Consider the following 13,502-nt stretch of genomic DNA (forward strand, 5'->3'; position numbering starts at 1 on the left):
TTTTATTTTGTTAAAATTTAATAAATGATAAAGTTTAGTTACAAAACTTATTGTAGCCTAAGGCTACAATTTTACTCAATAAAATAAACATTACTACATAATTTGAAAATCTAACCGTTGAATTGTATGATCTTTACACTTTTAATACACATGCCAAATTTTGTGTTAATCGGATATTATTTACTATATGATTTATAAGCTTATATATTATGCATAATTTTAGACTACGAAAACTTGCAATTTAAAAAATTTATTGATGACATAACTATTAATTTTTAATTTTCTAGAAATTTTACAAGCATGAAGCATGGAGGATATTAGAAGAAGATGTAATCCAATGATATATTTGTCAAAATTCACCTCCAATAAAAAAAAAAATTTTGAATAAGGTTATAGCCTAAGGTTACAACCAATTTCATAGTTAAACTTTGTCCTTTAATAAATGCTTGTTTTATTTTTCATGTATGAATTTAATTTTGAATTTTAGGTTTTTTTTTTTGGCCCCCAAAAGGTAAATTCCTAATTCCATCCATGAAAACATGCATGTGTCACCGTGTGCTCATTAATAATATTCTTGAGGGCAGCACAAGTACTCACATATATATGATTTCATAATGGCTACACTTTGAGGGATGAAACTCTAGATTCTGTTAAAGAAAGTGTCAAGTAAAGGATTTTCAAAAGAACAATAAAACAAAAGTTGCCTTCCATTAAAATTTTGAATCATTTTTTATCCTTTTACAAAATTAAGAATTTTAGAGAGAGAAATTAGGACATTGTTCAGAAACAGTGACGGTGTTATTGCACATTCCTGTAGGATATATATACATTTAAGATTTGTCAGCTCTAAATGATTCGTGCCAAGATTGATTTCCAAACACGAATTTGACAAAACCATGGATGATTTTTCCCAACTATATTGCACTGAACCTCCATTGATTACTCCAGCCATGAACGATTCTTTCAAGTCACTAGCCTCAGCCTTTCACGCAGCTGAAAGTTACATGGAATTTCAACAAAAATATGAGCATCGAGTTGGCAATTCTCCTTCGGCCTCACAATTTCCTACTTATGATTCACACATCTTGTCTTCGTGTCAATCTTCTGGGGATAATAACTGTTCTACTGATTCAGCTGAGCAATCTAGCTCCAACTTTGACTTCAAGGACTCCTTGCAGTCACTCGTGAAATCTCACTTGTGCAGCAATTATTACTGTTCTTCTTCAGAGATGTCTAATTTGGTTACAAGCAACAATAGCGGCAAGCCTTTTCCACATGACCAAAACATGTTGCTTTGTGAGAATGCAGCCTTTGTCAGGAGGCAACTTTCGGTTCCTGATCATGCAAATCAGGCTCTTAATGTAATTGATCTCTTGCCTACTTGCTACAGATTTCATTTCTTTTCTTTCTTTTTTTGGAGGAGTAATATGCATGTCTGGTTTTCAATATTTTGGAACTTTTTTATGGAATTTTGGCTTTTCTCATGTTTGAAACAGGTTTGTCAGAGTTCATCAACCGGGCCAGCTCCATCAAATAAAAAACGAATCAAATGGACTCAAGATCTTCATGAGCAGTTCGTCAAGTGTGTTAATCGCCTTGGTGGTGCTGAGAGTAAGTTATTGGATTTTAAGCTTTTAGCTGATTTATTTTTTAGCTGATTTAGAAAACGGGAAAAAAAATGTATCATGTATATATTGAATTCTTTTATACATTCATTCACCCATCATAATCACAGAGGCAAAACCAAAAGCAATATTGGAGTTGATGGACACAAATTTATTGACTATATTTAATGTGAAAAGCCATTTGCAGGTATAAGTTTTTTCTTTAAGAACTTTCAGATTGCATTTTGAAAATCCTTTTTATAATATACTCATGCAAACATTACTCCATTTCTTTTACATCTGTATTGCAGAAATATCGAACTGCTGTGCACATGCCAGACTACTCTGTAGAGGGTATATCTTGTTAAATATCTACTTTTGTTATTAAAAGTGGAAGTTATATAATTTCTAATTTTTATTGTTGTCCGACTAAGAATTAGGTATCTTCCTAACAAAATTGAACTGTGAGGTTTTCATGGAGGTATCTATGAGTGTTAATGTGCCAGTGAACTGTTGATAATGTTAATGATATTTCATCTTGCCTTCTGCTACCCTCTGCTTTATTTAGCAATATCAAAGTAACAAAAAAAAATGGGATTAATTCTATCAGTAGATAATTTTCTGTGGCTTTGATTCCTATTTTAATTCAATCTATACCTGAATCAAACAAATTCCTTGTGTCACACTAAATAGGTGCGCCAATACTTCCATTAAGTTAGTATTTGCATTTTTGTTGAGGACTCAATTTTTACTGATGAACTTTCTATTGAAATGAAAAAAAAATAAAATAAAATGAAAACCACTAAAACGCTCCATCTTAGTATGTCTGCCAAAACAACTGTTTAAAAAATTACTTGCTAATTGCTATGCATGAGTGTTGAAAAATCTTGTTAGATCTGCATCCTCTCAGCCTGATGTAGCTTAGTTCCAAACCAGTTTAAAGGAAATTCCTCCAACTCAATACTTTGACAAATTATAAGACTATCTATATGTGTATTATTTAAACAACTCAAATGACTTATTTAAATAGTTATGTGACTAAACAACACATTAATGGTCTTTCCAACCGCTACATAGTTGGTTGGAGGAAGATTCCTCCAAACTGGTTTGGAACTCAACTTTTTCCTCTCAGCCTACTTGATTAGGACACAACATGCATGGTTAACTAATCAGGTTTTCTTGTTCTATTTTTTCCTCTGTCAAATTTCTTTTACTTGGTTAGAACATTTGTCAAACTTATCATGCCCACTTAGTATTTCCTTGCTAATCAAAGTAATTTGATATAAGTAGTTTACTAGTAAGCTTTGATTTGATATCACTATGTATTTTGCAGAAATATCTGAGAGAAGAACAAGGGCAGATGGCCGCATACCTCATCAGCTCCCTATGAAAATGTAAAATTCTTGATGAAGTGCTAGCCATAAGCATGTTGATATGTTGTCATTAAAGAATTTAGTTTTCCTACTGCAACATTAGAATTTAAAACACACCTATTGCCTCTTCCTTTCAATATTTTTTTCTGTACTAACCTTCTCACGCAATCACTTATAGTACTCTTAGTCTCTTACCCTTACTTGGCGACTTGTCTAGCAGTAGTATGCAAATGAAGGAGACGTTGCAACTGCAACTTGAAGTGGAGAGGAGTCTTAATGAACAATTAGAGGTACAGTACCGCCTGATTTCTATACATGATTTTAGAATTTTGCATCTAAATATAAGCAGCATGCAAATTTGCTTCCATATATGCCATATTTTGAATGTGTTTGTATTAACTAAGGGCCTCTTTTTCCAAGCTATCCATTTGTCTCTTCTTCCAAAAGTTAAATGTGTTTAATAGAAAATTCTATTTACACACCCATATTGGTTATTTCTACACTAGTGCACTTCTAGTTATTCTAGGACCACAAGTTCACAACATTTACCACATTTTCCCATAACTATCATATATGACAGATTATAATTGGTTATCTATCACTTTTATATGAATCCATCATTTTTTTTCTACTATTCACAATCAGCCACATAGAATAGTTGTGGGAAATAATATAGTCATAGAATTACGACAATCACTTCCCTCTCCCACACGGTACACGCGATCAATTTGTCTCCTCATAAATTAATTTTAATCCCTCAGTAATTGAATAAAGTTCCTTAATCCAGCCCCCCCAAAAAATAAAGAATAATGTTCCTTATATCCTCTTTATGTAAGAGCAGTTTAACATTACTTGTTCAAATGATAAACTTACTATTACTTGTATACTTCACTCGGTTAGGTTCAGCAAAATTTACAGTTGTTGATTGAAGAACAACGGAGGCAGCTCAAAATGATGTTAGACCAGCAAAAGAAAAACTGCAAGAGCTTGTTCAAGTCTCAGAACTCAGATCTTTCATACCAAAGGCAAAGTGACCAATGTGCAAGTTCTGAAGGTTTTTAGATTTTGATAGGAGAAGGTGATGGGAATAAGTGAATAACAACTTTACATCCAAAAGCATTTAGCTCTCCCAAAGTTCACCATGTGATCCTTCTCATATTCTAGTACTCAACAACGCCCCAATCCATTTGTATAACTCTATCCGTGTTCGTTGTATTTAATCTTACATAGGGTCCAAACAAAGTAATCACTAATTCTATTTGTAATACAAGTATTGTAATCCTCGGTTTGTAGAGGATATATTTATCCTCTTAAAGAGCTTAATTCAGTTATTAAAAAAAAAAAAAAAATCTGCCATGGTTTAATAATAAATATACTACTTGAATAAGAATTTTTTTTTTTTTTTTTTTAGGGAACTTAATTCAGTTATTAAAAAAAAAAAAAAAATCTGCCATGGTTTAATAATAAATATACTACTTGAATAAGAATTTTTTTTTTTTTTTTTTAGGGAAACTTATCTCAAATTTATCTTTTCATCTCCTGGACTCCTAGTCCTAGCTAGTGAGCAATGTTTCATTCAATTGCAAGCATAACTAGAGTTTTTTTTTTTTTTTTGGCTGAAATAACTAGAGTTGAATACATAGGCAATTAAAAGAAGTGAATTACTTTAAAATTTAAATGAAGAGGACAAAACAAATGGAAAATAGATCATCATGTAAGCATTGAATTTTGATTTTTTTTTTTTTATAATTTAATTTATTCACATATTCCAGCCTCTAGATGGACCTTGGACCATTATCTCTCAAAGCACCTAAAAATTCTTTCAATTTTTTAAGCCCGTTCTTTGATGTAATGATGTTAAATATGGGAACTCTTCAAATTGGATAAATTAATAAAAAGCCGCTACTATAATTGTAAGACACAAGCAAGTCGTTGTAGTATAGTGGTCAGTATTCCCGCCTGTCACGCGGGTGACCCGGGTTCGATCCCCGGCAACGGCGTTTTCTTTTTGGTCACGCATTTTTACTTCACTGCGAACCGAGCCGAATTTATCATTTGGCATCCGATACTTAATTCATTTTTGATCCATATCACCCTATTTCTATTTAATATTTATCAATCTAAACCTATTTCGACTAATGTTTTATTTTTCAATTCTTTTGCCCCTTTTGGGTCATCCTGGTTCCTGAGTATTGAATTAATGACTTCAAAAAAATAAATTAAAAAAATGAGCAAAATGTTACTATTATTTTATTACACATTGTAATTGGCCGCCTATAATTTCCTTAATAATGTAGGATGCTAAAGTTTATATCATTGTAAATTATTATTGTTATTGTAAATTAGTTTTTTCTTCTTCTTTTTTTTTATTTTGTTAATAACAGCATTGTAAATCATTTACTCTCTTTTTTTTAATCTGTGTTTTTTTTTTTTCTTTATGATTAGGTACAACTTTTTAAAATTTCATTTGTTTTTTAAAGTCCTGTTGTACTCTTAATAAAAATAAATTGTACCAAACTTTTATTAAGAAGTTATAAATACTAGATTTTGCATGCTTTTAGTCGTAAAAAAACGCTTGCCCTTTGTACTTCTCTACTTTGGAAGTGTTTTTTTTTTTTTTTTCCTTAAATTAATAAAATGTATGATTAACTTTTTATATAAACAGATATGCCTTCTCACTTTCGAAGGTATACACGTATGAAAATATTGACACAATATTTTAACAATAAACTGATAAACAGACCATACATTACATGTTACTATAAAAAAAAATATGACTCTTTTTTTTTTTTTAGAAAGAAAAAAAAAATGACTTGAATAGCCACATTTTGTTTAAATAATTCGATAATGATAAAGACATTTAAATCTTGATCTTTATTAAGGAGAATATGCTATGCCACTTATTACAAGGCACGCGGCTATAACTAGCCATTTTTTTCCCGAGTAGTTTTCCTTTGTCGAAAACACTAAGTAGATATATAAAATTACTTATTATTTCAACTTAGTACATCATCATCTATTGTTATGTATAAATCCACAATATTTTCATAACAAATCCGTTATGACAAGTTGTTTTTTTTTTTTTTTTTATATATATATATATGACTTTTTTTTTTTAAGAAAGAAAAAAAAAAAAAAAAGACTTGAATAGCCACATTTTGTTTAAATAATTCGATAATGATAAAGACATTTAAACCTTGATCTTTACTAAGGAGAATATGCTATGCCACTTATTACAAGGCACTCGGCTATAACTAGCCTTTTTTTTCCCGAGTAGTTTTCCTTTGTCGAAAACACTAAGTAGATATATAAAATTACTTATTATTTCAACTTAGTACATCATCATCGTTTATGTATAAATCCACAACATTTTCATAACAAATCCATTATGACAAGTTGTTATTAACTCTAATATAATTTCATCACTAAAATTATCTTTTTGCTCACCAATAACAACTTACGACCTAAAATTTGTTATGAAAATATTGTAAACATAATATTTTTTCATATCTATATCTAAATCTATATGACTATATCTATATTCATATATAATCTATAAAAATACTAGCCTAGCAATTAATTTTGCTACTCTTTCATTATGTCACATCATTCACCTATTTCAAACATGCCAAAGGTCTTGTAACTGAATTGACACATCTCCATAGACAAAGTACTTGGAGGTCTAGGAAGGGAAAGAGTTCGAGATGCGAGATTAGCAACATGTTGTAAATATCTCTCAAAAAAAAAAAAAAAACCTATTTCAAACGCATCTCTCCACTACTTTTTAAAATTTTGTTATTCTTCCTTCACCTCTTCAATTTCCTTTTTTTTTTCCTTTACTTTTCTTCTCTCCATCTTCTTTAACATAAATTCGTTATTCTCTCTCTCATTCAATCCATGTTCTCTCTTTAAAAAAAAAAAAAAACGATCTCTCTTTGAGACTTTTTATTCTTTCTTTAATCTATACTAATTAATTTTTGTATCCTTAGAACTCTACTTTGAGTTGATACAATTTAATTGTGTTTTTAAATGTTAATTTTTCTTAAATTTTCGTGTGTGATACAATGATTGTTAAATGCAATCCTATTATAACGAAGAGGGAAGTTGACCTCCAAGAAACAAAAAATAATTGATAGTAATGGAATTGAATTTGGTCCACTTAAGTTGTGTGAAAAATGCCTTCATATACGTGGCACATACCCATGAAGGCCGTTTTGCAAAGTCTAACTTGCCGGCACCAATAGAACAGAAGCAGTGGCGTAGCTAAAATTTTGAATTTTTTTAAAATATATATAATTATTTTAATATTTTCTAAATTTAGTCTAAAAAATAAGAATTGCCCCCCCTCCTCCCAAATATTTGATTTAGTCCAATGATACTCTTAAAAAAAATGAGTCTAATAATTATAGAGACATAACATTATTTTTCACAATTCTGTTTTTTATTGTAAAATATACTTTTATATCTGTTAAATATTTGATAAAGTTTGGCACCAAACATATTTAAATCTATATCTTTTTTAACCAGTTATGTGGCAATTAAAAAGTCATTGACTCATTAAAAAAATAATGTCACTAAAACTATACATGAAATGTCTCTTTAGTTACTACATAATGGGTTAGAACTAGATAGTTTCAAATATGTTTGAAGCCTAACTTATTCCTCTAAGTTTTGAATCATTCATGTTTTTAAAAATTTCATTAGTTCAATTGAAAGATTTTTTACTTACTTTAGTATAAAATTTGATAATTTGTATCAAAAATAAAATTTTCTAATAATTTCACTATAAAAATAGTAAAAATGAATTTTATTTTATTTTATGTAAGACCGCCACCAAATATAATTTTGATTAAAATTACTAAGCTTTTTTTATTGTTATTTGGTGTGTGTATATATATAACTTATCAAATAAAAAAATGTATATATGATTAAAAAAAAAAAAAAAAGCGTATGCATATGTACATGTAGAGTTATCTTAATAAATATATTAGAGTTGCAATTTAGCCCTTAAACAAAATTCTTAACCCCGCCCTGAACAAAAGTCAAAACAGCACAACCCTCACATTTGAGTTATGACAAATCACTCTTTCTTACTTCCCAAACTTCCAAAAGGTTCCCATTTGCTTCATTCTTTTTCAATAATTTTAAATTTAAAAAAAAAAATAAAAAAAATAGTTCTTATTTGCTTTGTTTTTCCTACTGCCCCAACGACTCTTGATCCCTTCCAACACCCAAACACCAAAAATTCCAAAACCACCCCTTTGCCACTCTAAGCCCATCAACTTTTGATTACTCAACCGGCCAACATGAACTTCTTTTCTAGTAATTTCACATATAAAAAAACTGCAAATCCCTCATTCGCCGGCATAAAACTCTTATTTGCCGCCACTCTCTTATGTTTGTTTTTATATAATCTCTCTGAGTCTCATCCCCTTTTCAAACACACACAAAAGTCGAAACAAATTCCCGACATTCTCTTTCCTTATACCTCCTAACTATCTCTCTCTCTCTCTCTCTCTCTCTCTCTGTCCCTATGTTTTCTAGGCCTTACGTTTACTTCAAAAAAAAGTTTTTCCCATTTCTCACAGAAATTAAACATGAAGAATGAGAATGACCAGGTGGTTGTTTCAGATCAATCTCTCAAACCCAGAAGACCAAAATCCCGGGAAGTGAGCTCAAGGTTTCTATCTCCAACTTCAAACAACACTACTACTACTACTACTACTACTACTACTTCCTTTGAAGCTGGAATCCCCTTTCCAAATCAATCCCTCTCACCAAACCGCCACAAAACCAAAAAGCACCACCGGAGCCATGAGGACTCTGGATTTATGCGAGGTCTTTGGCCTTCATCAACTACCACCACTGCTTCTGCTACTACTACTACTACTACTACAACTGCAACAACTTCTTCTTCTTCTTCCTCTAAGTTGAACAAGAATTTGAATCCCGGTAATCAAGGAGATCATCTTGGAAATGAGAGGCTGAAAGATCGAAAAAGTGATGAAAAACCCGCCAAGGGTGACACCATTTTTCTTGATAGACAACGAAGTTGCTCAGAGTTTATTAGGTCTGAGAATGAGAAGGAGAGCGCCAAAGAAAATCATAGACCAAGTATTGGAAAGTCAATGAGAAATACAGCAAAATTTAGTTCTTCGTCTAAAGCTTCGTGTATTGTACCTGGAAGATTGTCCATTGATGAAAATGACATATACCGGAGATCGATGGGACAAAAATCGGATTCCTTTACTAATGCTTACGAGTTTGACTCTGATTGCTTTACTGATTTTGGTTCTACAGCTATTGCGGAAGGCACAAATTCAATAAGCTCGAGGAAATCAAGCCTAGAGGGTTCTTCAAAGTACATGAAGGATTTCGTAAAAAGGACTCGGAGAGGGAATTCAGATTCAAGTATGCCGAGCCAAACATCATGGGATGGTTCTCCTGCGTTGTCATCAAAAAAGTTTACGATAAAAAATGCGATCAAGAGGGTGAATTCGCTAACGAGTGCTCAGTCACAGTGGGCATTGTCACCAGGACGGACAGGATCACCGCCAATGTCTGTGGAAAACAAAGGAAAATTACCAATGTCTTTCTCAAGTTTGAAGCCTCCAAATAGTCCTAATTCAAGGGGGACGGGTGTTGAGAAATTGTTTAACATGGGATTGGACTTGTTCAAGACTAAGAAATCTTTGTCTAATTCGATGCCCGTGGTGGTCCTGGGCAATTCAGAGACCGCTCATCAACTACGGATGCTTCATAATCGGTGGATGCAGTGGCGGTATGCCAATGCTAGAGCTGAGGCTGTCAATTGGAGTACAGCTAATCGGGCAGAGGTGTGCATTGCTTGTTATTTTATTTTATGATTAGCATGTTCTGATTGATTTAAGATATCTGTGTCACTTTGTGACTTTGTATTATGGTATTTCAGGAGCATAGTTTAGGTAAATAGATTTGTATATGAAAACTTTGTCTTGGTGTTCTAAGTTAAGCATTTTGAGGTAACTAAGTATCAGACAATTGCTGTATCTTGTTCATTTGTTCTGTGTGGCAAAAATTAGGATGATCAAATTTGCTTCGCTGTAGTATTCTGCATCTCTAAAGCGGTGGCTGTTGAAGCTGAAGGCTAAAAATTAGTACTTCTTCTATCAGAAATCAAGGGAAAATGCACATTATAAGACCATTGTAACCATCTTTGCATAATTTCGTAGGAGATTAAGATAATAGGGGGTTTTCAAATTAAATATTTGATTGAAGGTTTAGAAGGGTTATTCGTCTGAAGGGAATTTAAAAACTAACAATTTAAGAACTTGTATGATACTAGGAATGGAAAAAGATTCAATTTGGACTATGGGCCGGGTGAATCAATCTCCAGACCTTGAAGATGGGTTAAAGCTTAATGCATCTCGTTTTCAATATATTAATGAGAAACATTCATAATGAAAGAAAGGACTTATTAAGCTAATGGCACGAAACCAAAAGATAAGTGGAGAGAGAGAGAGATAAATTCCATCAATGCTTTGCTTTTGTATGGCTGCAGATGTTGTGAAGTTCTTACTTTGCAAGGTTCTGAAATTTTGATTTGATATCCTTCCTCAAAGGGTGCTTATCAAACGGCATCTTTGGATTATTTATGTGAAAACCATCAACTCGAAAGGAGTGTCAAGAAATTGTACTGTCATATGCCCTCAGATTTGTGTCTGTACCACAAGATGATACCTTCAAATCCATATGAACGACATGAACTACCACCTCATCACCAGGAAGACATCAAAACTAGTTGAAATGTATATATATGGAGGTGTTTGCCCTTCCAATTAGATCGACTGGTCAAATTTATCTGAGATGAAAATGAGGTTTCTTTAATTATTTAGAAATGGATAGGATTGTATCCAATCTTAACTAATCACTGTTTTACATTTTTTGGGTAGAGAAATTTGTTATATGCTTGGGAGAGTCTTACAAAGTTGCGGCATTCTGTGGTACAAAAGAAATTACAACTTCAGAAGGAAAAGCTTGACATGAAGCTGAACTTTGTACTTTATTCCCAAGTAAGTAAGAAGTTGCTGATAATATAAATTTCTTAAATTCTTAAATTCAAATGAATAAAATAACAACATTATGATTCATCCAAATGATGTTGTTTATGGATCAATATGTGATCTTTTGTGTAGATTAAGCTATTAGAAGCTTGGGGAGATATGGAAAGGCAGCAACTATTAGCAGTTTCCAGGACCAAGGAGTGTTTGCATTCTGTTGTCTGCAGAGTACCCCTAATTGATGGTGCAAAGGTAGGCTTAAAAACAAAAGCATTTTTTTTTTGCTGCCAGTTATGAATTATTGTTCAACTAAACTACATGTTTGTTATAGGTGGACACACAATTAGCTACCTTCACTCTTGGAAATGCATTAGATTTCACAGCTTCTATCAAATCAATGTTAACTTGTCTTGCACCCTCGGTAGGCAGCCTTTGTTTAAGCCATGTTATATTATTGTGCTTTGTTAGCTTTTGCTTATGTTACTTTGACTCAACTTTAAGTTACTGCTTCAACAGGCTGAGAAGACTGTTGTATTGCTATCAAAATTAGCAAAGGTTGTGGCTCAAGAGAAGTTAGTTTTAGAGCATTGTCTTGAGCTTCTTAGAACCATATCTACCCTTGAGGTAAGATATAAACATTAAATTATCAGTAATTCCATATAACTTCATTTCTTTTATAACTTCCTTTATTTGATAACATATAGTGCAAAGATACAGTGTGTGCATAATTTTTACCAGTAGTTTAAAAAGTTTCCAAACTTCAAGACTTTTTTTTCCTTCCTATATTCAAACATGAAAATATTATATGTTTAATCATTAACTAAGAGAGAAGGCTAAGGTGTAGTATTATTCAGTTGAAATTATGGCAACAACAGCAGAAAAAGCAACAACAAGAGATCCCTTTTGTATATGGTCAAAATATAGCATTTGAGGACAAAATTACAGGATATCCACACATACATTCTGAGTATATGACAGATAATGAGATAGGTATGGTTGACAAGGACTTGTTGATATAATGTAGATGCGATTATTAATTTCAAAAAACTTCAAAAAAGTCAAGAAAAATTTCTACTACAGCCTATTAATATTAGTTTCTCACTTTTCTATCCTACATATATAGCTTCTTCCTTTCAACCTACCCTACTAGCTTCATATTTTGAGAACATTCTATGGAAAATAATTTCATATTAGCATATTTTTTTTCTCAAAAAAAATTCTACATTTTCCATCAATCTAAGCAGAACCTTCAAAAAAATAAAAATCAAAGTAAAGAAAACTATTGTTGAGTGTACGGCTGTAAACTAGTCGAGTTTTGTGAGTATTGACTGCTTAAGTTTGGCTTGACAACAATATAAAATGTTTGAGCTTAACTTGGGCTTGAACCAAGCTTACAAACTATGTTTAAGCTTGAGCTTGTTAGATCGTCTAAAAACTTGAATTCAGCTTGGCTTGGCTTGATTCATTAGTCAAGTTGAGTTTTAGCTCAATATCAAGTTTTTGAGATCAAGATCCAATACAAGTACATTTGATTTAGACAAGTGGTCACAACCCCAATTAAGTAAAGGCTTAGCAAGATGTGAGCTTATTTTTCAAGCCCATATCAAACTTATTACCAAGCCCAAAAACTAGCTTAAACTCGGCTTTTATTTTATTGAGTTCTATTGTTCATGAGCTTGATCATAAACTATTTTATTTTATTTTCTAGGGCATGCTCATTTATTAAACAAGTATAAAATTAATGCTCAAATTTGGCTTATTTATAAACAAACAAACATGTTCAAGTTTTCTATTGAGCCAAGACCAAACTATTTATAAACAGATTAGTTCATCTCTCTCTCTCCCCACTAGATTTGAGCTCTAGGGCATCAAAATGGTCAAATTAAATCAATTTCGGTTTTAGCTTCTTCTTTTTCTTCTTTTTTTTTTTTTTTTTTATTCGGTTTTAGCTTCTTCTTTTTTTTTTTTTTTTTTTTTTTTTTTTTTTTTCTATTTTAGGTTGATATGAATGAAAGTAAATTTATTCTTTTAATTTTAAGTGGAATAATGCTGGAACACTAAATTTGGCACAACTTTGTGCCACAACTGGCCATGTGGCAAGTTGTGGTACAAAGTTATGCCAAAGTTAGTGTCCCAGCATTACTCTTTTAAGTGGTAGAATCTAACTCTTTAGTCGGTCCAGAAGTCACATGTCCTACATGTACTTACATTTTCCGTCAAACTTAACACCAAATAATACAATGGATCGTTTGTATCTTCTTACCCCTTCTTTCTTTATTTCTTTAAAAGAAAAAAGGGAAAAGCATTGAAGTCAAAACCAACGTAATTACAAAAGGGAGGGTTGGGACATGGGCGACTAGAGATCATTCCCAAAAGGTCCCATTCAAAAGTCTAAATTGCAAAATTATGATAGAAATGATAAACTATTGTTCTACCTGGTCGAACCCGTCCCCTATTTGCCAAAATATATATGCATTTTTTTTTTG

At 31.9% G+C, this 13,502-nt stretch overlaps 2 protein-coding genes and 1 non-coding gene across 4 annotated transcripts; all 3 read left to right on the top strand.

The window, feature by feature from the left end:
• Window positions 1–768: 768 nt before the first annotated feature.
• LOC112014952 (myb family transcription factor PHL5) lies at window positions 769–4,306 on the top strand. Of its 2 annotated transcripts, none has more exons than XM_024047335.2 (7): window positions 769–1,361; window positions 1,497–1,611; window positions 1,736–1,812; window positions 1,916–1,958; window positions 2,938–2,998; window positions 3,195–3,267; window positions 3,878–4,306. In XM_024047335.2, exons 1-7 carry the CDS (start codon window positions 897–899, stop codon window positions 4,037–4,039), a joined length of 996 nt encoding a protein of 331 aa, XP_023903103.2. In that variant the 5' UTR covers window positions 769–896; the 3' UTR covers window positions 4,040–4,306. The 2 variants fall into 2 exon arrangements, with proteins under 2 accessions (XP_023903103.2, XP_023903104.2); XM_024047336.2 differs by having other exon boundaries at window positions 771–1,361; window positions 3,198–3,267; window positions 3,878–4,305.
• A 599-nt stretch (window positions 4,307–4,905) lies between these two features.
• On the top strand, window positions 4,906–4,977 carry TRNAD-GUC (transfer RNA aspartic acid (anticodon GUC)). The gene has a single exon. It is a non-coding gene; the product is annotated as a tRNA-Asp (tRNA).
• A 3,506-nt stretch (window positions 4,978–8,483) lies between these two features.
• On the top strand, window positions 8,484–12,035 carry LOC112014936 (QWRF motif-containing protein 3). The gene is made up of 6 exons (XM_065777915.1): window positions 8,484–9,813; window positions 10,909–11,028; window positions 11,152–11,268; window positions 11,348–11,437; window positions 11,533–11,640; window positions 11,892–12,035. The coding sequence occupies exons 1-6, from the start codon at window positions 8,575–8,577 to the stop codon at window positions 12,033–12,035; spliced, it is 1,818 nt and encodes a 605-aa protein (XP_065633987.1). The 5' UTR covers window positions 8,484–8,574.
• Window positions 12,036–13,502: the final 1,467 nt, after the last annotated feature.

The sequence above is a fragment of the Quercus suber genome, unplaced genomic scaffold (assembly GCF_002906115.3).
Source record: "Quercus suber isolate HL8 unplaced genomic scaffold, Cork oak 2.0 scaffold_168, whole genome shotgun sequence".
NCBI lineage: Eukaryota > Viridiplantae > Streptophyta > Magnoliopsida > Fagales > Fagaceae > Quercus > Quercus suber.

Excerpts from the sequence above, each read along its gene's own strand:
- LOC112014936 (XM_065777915.1), top strand. The coding sequence starts at position 8,575 with ATGAAGAATGAGAATGACCAGGTGGTTGTTTCAGATCAATCTCTCAAA. Across the intron at positions 11,029-11,151 it reads ACTTTGTACTTTATTCCCAA|ATTAAGCTATTAGAAGCTTG; the intron begins GTAAGTAAGAAG and ends TCTTTTGTGTAG. Across the intron at positions 11,641-11,891 it reads GAACCATATCTACCCTTGAG|CAGAAAAAGCAACAACAAGA; the intron begins GTAAGATATAAA and ends TGGCAACAACAG.
- LOC112014952 (XM_024047335.2), top strand. The coding sequence starts at position 897 with ATGGATGATTTTTCCCAACTATATTGCACTGAACCTCCATTGATTACT. Across the intron at positions 1,959-2,937 it reads GCCAGACTACTCTGTAGAGG|AAATATCTGAGAGAAGAACA; the intron begins GTATATCTTGTT and ends TGTATTTTGCAG. Across the intron at positions 3,268-3,877 it reads GTCTTAATGAACAATTAGAG|GTTCAGCAAAATTTACAGTT; the intron begins GTACAGTACCGC and ends TCACTCGGTTAG.